This window comes from Penaeus vannamei, chromosome 32 (genome assembly GCF_042767895.1).
Source record: "Penaeus vannamei isolate JL-2024 chromosome 32, ASM4276789v1, whole genome shotgun sequence".
Lineage (NCBI taxonomy): Eukaryota > Metazoa > Arthropoda > Malacostraca > Decapoda > Penaeidae > Penaeus > Penaeus vannamei.
Genome location: NC_091580.1, coordinates 2,727,841 through 2,735,340, shown reverse-complemented (window position 1 = coordinate 2,735,340; position 7,500 = coordinate 2,727,841). Strand labels below are relative to the sequence as shown.

The 7,500-nt window shown below is 37.8% G+C and overlaps 1 protein-coding gene across 2 annotated transcripts in view; it reads left to right on the top strand.

The window, feature by feature from the left end:
* LOC113817845 (transmembrane protease serine 9-like) overlaps positions 1-7,500 on the top strand; it is a 22,514-nt gene that overhangs the window by 8,551 nt on the left and 6,463 nt on the right. Inside the window, exons 8-14 of one of the 2 annotated variants that reach the window (XM_070144373.1) lie at positions 240-337; positions 571-650; positions 1,241-1,374; positions 3,114-3,237; positions 3,859-4,005; positions 4,583-4,745; positions 5,876-5,974. In XM_070144373.1, coding sequence (XP_070000474.1) covers positions 240-337; positions 571-650; positions 1,241-1,374; positions 3,114-3,237; positions 3,859-4,005; positions 4,583-4,745; positions 5,876-5,974 — 845 coding nt within the window. The remainder of the gene's footprint in view (positions 1-239; positions 338-570; positions 651-1,240; positions 1,375-3,113; positions 3,238-3,858; positions 4,006-4,582; positions 4,746-5,875; positions 5,975-7,500) is intronic. The other variant, XM_070144374.1, reaches the window with a different exon arrangement.

Here is a 7,500-nt window from a genome sequence, read left to right as displayed (position 1 = left end):
TTTCCTTTCTTCTACTTTTTCCTCTTCTCCTTCTCCTTTGCTTTTTTTCTCCGTGTTTTTCCTCGATGTCAAATTTCATTCTCCGTTCTTCTTTCTCTTCACTTTCTCTTTCGTCATCTTTCTCCGTGTCTTCTCCGCTTCTTATTCATATACCAAAGTAAGAGTTAGTCTATAAAACGACATTTTTTATTATTTCTTGATGTTATGAAGACAATTCTTATAATAATAATTCTACACAGATCACGAACTTGAATTCCCACCCGCTGTACGACAGTTCCACACTCGACAACGACATTGCCCTCGTACGTCTGGCATCCCCGGCAACCATGACCGAATAGTAAGTAACAAAAACAAAGAAAAAAGAAAGAAAAAAAAACGATTAAAACAATAAATATAGATCATGATCTTCTTTTCCTTCAAAAGAGAAAGAAAGAAAGAAGGAAGAAAAGCGATTAAAACAATAAATATAGACGATATTCATTTTCCTTCTTCTTCCTCGTGGAAATATCGTGTGTGTACGTTGTAAGAATACTTATACGTACATAACCAAGGTCTTTTTATTCACTACAGCGTGCATTTAGCGTGTCTGTCATCCGAGTGGAGTTTGCGGTCTAGTGCTGTCGTCACAGGCTGGGGCTTGCTTGAGGAAGGTCAGGGTTCTGTCGTCTGGTTGTTTGGGTGTGTGTTAAAATGCAGAGATAAGTGTTTGTTTGTTTTTTTATGTGTGTTTGGTTGGTTGTTTGTGTGTACGTGTGTGTGTGTTTAGGTTTGATTGTTTGTACGTGTGTTTGGGTTTGAGTGTTTGTGTGTACGTGTGTGTGTTTGGGTTTGAGTGTTTGTGTGTGTGTGCGTATGAGTGTGAGTGTGTACGTGTGTGTGTTTGGGTTTGATTGTGTATGTGCTTATTTAAATGTGTGTGTGTGTGTGTGTGTGTGTGTGTGTGTGTGTGTGTGTGTGTGTGTGTGTGTGTGTGTGTGTGTGTGTGTGTGTGTGTGTGTGTGTGTGTGTGTGTGTGTGTGTGTGTGTGTGTGTGTGTGTGTGTGTGTGTGTGTGCGTGTGTGTGTGCAAGTGTTTATGTGTGTTCGTGTTTACAAAAGTCAAAAAGAATATATACAGGAATATATTCTTCTAAGAATTTTATAAAAAGGAGATATTTTTATTTATTTCCTTTTCTTTTTCTTTTTTTTGACCTCGAGTACCTCCCAACTCCTGACCTTCCGTACCTCCCTCTCTCTTGCAGGAGGGCCGTCCGCCCAGGTCCTGCAGGAGGCGGAAGTGGGCGTGGTGGAGTGGGCGGACTGTCGTAAGGTCTATGGCACCGAGCTCCTGGCCTCGATGATGTGTGCGGGCGGTGCTCTCAGAGATGCATGCCAGGTCTGTTGCCACGCACGCCCTTGCTTGTGTCAGGTGGCTCTCGTTCTCCTGTGACGCATCCGTACGTGGGCGTAAGGGCGGAAGCACGAACGGACGCACTCACACGCAAGCACGTACACGAAAGCACGCATGAATACACGAACACGAACGCACGCACGCACACACACATATGCAAGCACGTAAGCACGCACGCACACACACACACACACTTATGCACGCACACACACACACACACACACACACACACACACACACACACACACACACACACACACACACACATACAAACACAAACACAAACACACACTCACACCACAAACACACACACACACAAACACACACACACCCAAACACATACAAACACAAACACATACAAACACAAACACACACACACACACATACACGCAACCCACATACACACACAAACAAACAAACAAACAAACAATCTCACACACACAACTACGCAGACAGGACAGACAGACAAATAGACGGATAAAAATAGATGCATCTATTTTCGTCGTCATTGGATCTTTAAGAATTCAACAAAGTATTGTGAAGGTTATTGTCTCCTCTCTTCACTTCTCTCTCTTCTTCTCTTTCTATTTCCCTTCTTTATTCGTTATTTCCTCCTACGTATTCGTCCCTCTCTCATTACTGAAATGTTTTTATTTGAGATCTTCACCCCCCCCTCAATGATAATAATAATAATAATGAAAATTGTTATGATAAATGATAATAAAAATAAAAATGATTATGATAAATAATAATATTAATAAAAATGATGATGATAAATAATAATAATAATAAAGTATTATGATGATAAATAATAATAATAATAGAAAATGATGATGATAAATAATAATAATGATAATAATAAAAAGTGATGAGGATAAATAATATTAATAATAAAAACAGAACGCAACAAAGTTCTGAGTCATATCAAGTTAATTGGCCATTTATTTTTCCGCATTTTTTGTTCTTTTTTTGTTCTACATGTTCTTGGTCACGTTCTCCTGTTCATGTCCCTTAATACGTTTTTTTTTTTTTTTTTTTTTTTTTTTTTTTTTTTTTACTGTTGCTTTGTTCAATCAGGTTTTACTGTCTCCTCCTTTCTCTTAGTCTAATAACGTTTTCGTGTTTCTCATTATTCTACTTTCGCTACATTGCACTGGCTATTTTATTCTCAATTCTTTAATGAGTTACTTATAATGATTATCATTCCTTTGTACTTTTTAAGATCATCCTTTTCTTAACTTGTATCACATTCCATTATTTATATTATTTCTTTATTAATCTATTTATCTACCTTTGTATCTTTTCATTATTCTTTTTATGATTGATAGGAGTAAATATTCTTGGTTCATTCTAAAAGAACTTATTAATTGTCATTTTAGCATCTTTTATCTACCTTCTATCTATCTATCTACCTGTGTATCTGCCCTCTATCTATCTGCCTGGCTATCCACCTGTCTATCTACCTTCTATCTATCTACCTGTGATATCTACCCTCTATCTATTTACCTGTCTATCTACCTTCTATCTGTATCTACCTGTCTATCTACCTGTTTATCTAGCTTCTATATATCTACCTGTTTATCTATCTACCTGTCTATCTATCTATCTATCTACCTGTCGATCTATCTACCTGTCTATCTATCTACCTACCTACCTCCGTCCCGCCCTATCTATCAATAAAACTACAACTAAATGTCTATCTATCCGTGTTTTTTCCTCCCAAGGGCGACAGCGGGGGCGGTCTCGTGGTCCAGGCGCCGAGTGGGCGGTGGGCGGTCGCGGGCGTGGTGTCCTGGGGCGACGGGTGTGCACGGCCAGGCTACCCCGGGGTCTATGCGAATGTCAGTAGTAAGTAGGCCGCTTGTTCCCCCCCCCCCCCCCCCGTATTTTTATTTTTTGTTTTATCTTTTTTTTTTTTTTTTTTTTGCTACCTGGATTTGTTTTGGTGTATACCTGGTATTTCTTGGTCGATTTTTGTCTGTCTGTTTGTCTCTCTCTCTCTCTCTTTCTCTTTCTTTTATCTCTCTCACTCTCCTCTCTCTCTCTCTCTCTCTCTCTCTCTCTCTCTCTCTCTCTCTCTCTCTCTCTCTGTCTGTTCCTGTCTGTCTATCTCTCTCCCTCTCTCTTTCTTTCTTTCTTTATCGTCTCGTCTCTCTCTCTCTCTCTCTCTCTCTCGTCTCTCTCTCTCTCTCTCTCTCTCTCTCTCTCTCTCTCTCTCTCTCTCTCTCTCTCTCTCTCTTTCTCTCTCTCTCTCTGTCTCTCTCTCTCTCTCTCTCTCTCTCTCTCTCTCTCTCTCTCTCTCTCTCTCTCTCTCTCTCTCTCTCGTTTTCCTCGTTGAAATATTGCATGCAACCGAAATCTTCCACGAACGGAACGAAAAAAAAAAAAAAGAGTAAAAAAAAAAATAAATAAAAAAAAGTGAAAAATTAAAAGCGACGGGGCTGATGCAAGGGTTGCCTCCTGTTGCAGACTTCCTTCCCTGGGTGAGAAGCACGACGGGTTTGGCCAAATGTCAAAAACCTGAGCCCTCTGCATCACCACCACCACCCGCCGGCATCACCACCACCACCACGAGCACCATCACCACCATCACCACCACAACGTCATCACCGTGCAGTAAGACAGTCGACCTGTTTCTCGATTTGTATTTACTTGAGTTCATCTTCAAGTATTTAAGGTTTCTGGGCATCTGGAATACGTTTGTGTTATGTCCATGTTCGGATATATATATATGTATATTTATATATGTATATATATATATATATATATATATATATATATATATATATATATATATATATATATATATATGTACACACACATACACACACACAAACACACATACAAACATACACACACACACATACACACACACACACACACAAACAAACACACACACAAATATATATATATATATATATATATATATATATATATATATATATATATATATATATATATATATATAGATAGATAGATAGATAGATAGATAGATAGATAGATAGATAGATAGATAGATAGATAGATAGATAGATAGATAGACAGATAGATAGATAGATAGATAGATATAGATAGATAGATAGATATAGATATATATACATATATACATGCATACACACACACACACATATATTTTCCTACCCATATTTTTCCGTATAGGTATAAGACCTTACAAACGTTATGTGCACTTCAGGATGCGGGCGGACCAACAAGAGGATTGTGGGCGGGCAGGAGACGGGCGTGAACGAGTACCCTTGGCACGTGGGCGTCGCCAGGAGGGGGCAGACCCATCCCTTCTGCGGCGCCTCCGTCATCTCACCTCGTCACGTGCTCACGGCGGCGCACTGCACGGAGCCGTAAGTACGCGCACATGCATACATATTTACGTACATGAGCATGATCGAATTCACATACACGAACAAACAAGCACACATACGTACAGATAAGCGAATCCTCATACACAAACACATACACACAAGTATACCTATATACGTACATGAGCATGATCGAAGTCACATACACACACAAACAAACATAAAAACAGATAAGCGCACATGTATACATATATACGTACATAAGCATGATCGAATTCACATACACACACAAATACACATAAGAACAGATAATCGAATCCTCATACATAAACACATACACACAAGTACACATGTACCCGCTAACGCAAGCGAACACACACATACACGCAGCATGGTTTTAAGTGTATAAATATTTGTATCTAAATCAGTATTAATATCTCTATGTGGATGTACGAATACATCTAGCCCCATCTATTTATCTGTCTATTTGTCTTCTTATCTATCTGTCCGTCAATGTCTTTTTATTTATCTGTCTATCTATCAATCCATTTATCTTTTTTATCTATCTGACCATCCATATATCTTTTTATCTATCTGTCTACCTATCTATCCATCTATTTTTTAGCTAGCTGTCCATTCATATATTTTTTATCTTTATGTCCATCCATATTTATCTTTTTACCTATCTGTCCATCCATCTATCTTTTTATCTATCTATCTATCCAACTCCCTCTCCCTTTCCGTCTCCCTCTCTTTCCCTCTCTATCCCTCTCCCTCTCCCTCTCCCTCTCCCTCTCCCTCTCCCTCTCCCTCTCCCTCTCCCTCTCCCTCTCCCTCTCCCTCTCCCTCTCCCTCTCCCTCTCCTCTCCCTCTATCTATCTACACACATATATACCTGTCCTCTGTCATCACTAATATCCTCATTCCAAAGTGTTAAAACCTAAAAACCTAAAAAACAACAAAAAAAAGCAAAAAAAAAGTGTTACAAAACCAAAAAAAAAAAAAAAAAAAAAAAAAAAAAAAAAAGAAAGAAAGAAAGAAAGAAAGAAAGAAAGAAAGAAAGAAAGAAAGAAAGAAAGAAAGAAAGAAAGAAAGAAAGAAAGAAAGAAAGAAATGCAATGCAAATACAGCCCAGTGAACCAGCCTGAACAAACCTGAAACCTCGTCTTCAGGATCACCAAATACAGGTGGAAGGTCGAGGCTCTTGTCGGGTACCACCACCTCACCTCCACCTCCTCCACCCCCGCTGCCAGAAGACTTACCATTGGCACGTGAGTAGAGTCAAGGATAAGGATGAGGATGAGTAGAGTCAAGGATAAGGATAAGGATGAGTAGAGTCAAGGTCTATATAAGTACTTAAGGATAAGGATAAGGATGAGTAGAGTCAAGGATAAGGATAAGGATGAGTAGAGTCAAGGATAAGGATGAGGATGAGTAGAGACAAGGTCTATATAAGTACTCAAGGATAAGGATAAGGATGAGTAGAGTCAAGGATAAGGATGAGGATGAGTAGAGTCAAGGATAAGGATAAGGATGAGTAGAGTCAAGGATAAGGGTAAGGATGAGTAGAGTCAAGGATAAGGATAAGGATGAGTAGAGTCAAGGATAAGGATAAGGATGAGTAGAGTCAAGGATAAGGATAAGGATGAGTAGAGTCAAGGATAAGGATAAGGATGAGTAGAGTCAAGGATAAGGATAAGGATGAGTAGAGTCAAGGATAAGGATAAGGATGAGTAGAGTCAAGGTCTATATAAGTACTTAAGGATAAGGATAAGGATGAGTAGAGTCAAGGATAAGGATAAGGATGAGTAGAGTCAAGGATAAGGATAAGGATGAGTAGAGTCAAGGATAAGGATAAGGATGAGTAGAGTCAAGGATAAGGATAAGGATGAGTAGAGTCAAGGATAAGGATAAGGATGAGTAGAGTCAAGGATAAGGATAAGGATGAGTAGAGTCAAGGTCTATATAAGTACTTAAGGATAAGGATAAGGATGAGTAGAGTCAAGGATAAGGATAAGTATGAGTAGAGTCAAGGTCTATATAAGTACTTATATAGACCTTAAGTAGAGTTGTCTTCGCTGGTCCACACGTAATGGCGAGGGTCTTCGGAGGCAGCATTGTTATTATCTTTATTGTTGTTGATGGTGTTATTGTTGTTGGTATTATTAGTGTTCTTGTTATGATTTTGTCAATATTGCTGTTGTTATTATTGTTCTTGTTATGATTTTGTCAATATTGCTGTTGTTATTATTGCTCTTGTTCTTATTGTAGTTATTATTTTGTTGTTTTTATTATTTTGTTGTTTTTTATTATTATTATTATCATTATTATTATTATTATTATTATTATTATTATTATTATTATTATTATTATTATTATTATTATTATTATCATTATTATTATTATTACTGTTATTGTTATTATTATAATTATAATAATTATTATTATTGTTATTGTTATTATCATTATAATATCGTTATATCTATGATACTATCATCTGGGTTCTCTTCGCTCTAGGAAATACTTCCGCGATGTTAATGTGAAAAGCTGCAAGGAAAATTAAATTGATTATGTATCATATGTCGACTGTAAGTTGCTGCACTGGACAAATTATAAAGATATTTTTTCGGGAATCCCCTCACATCTCTCTTCCTCCGTAGGATCCATCAATACATCGATTAATACATCAATTAATTCCTTATTAATATATATACTTTCTATGAAGACGTTTTCAATCCTTCTCTGCCCCCCCCCCCCAACTATCTTGTAGGACCCACCAATACATCGATTAATACAT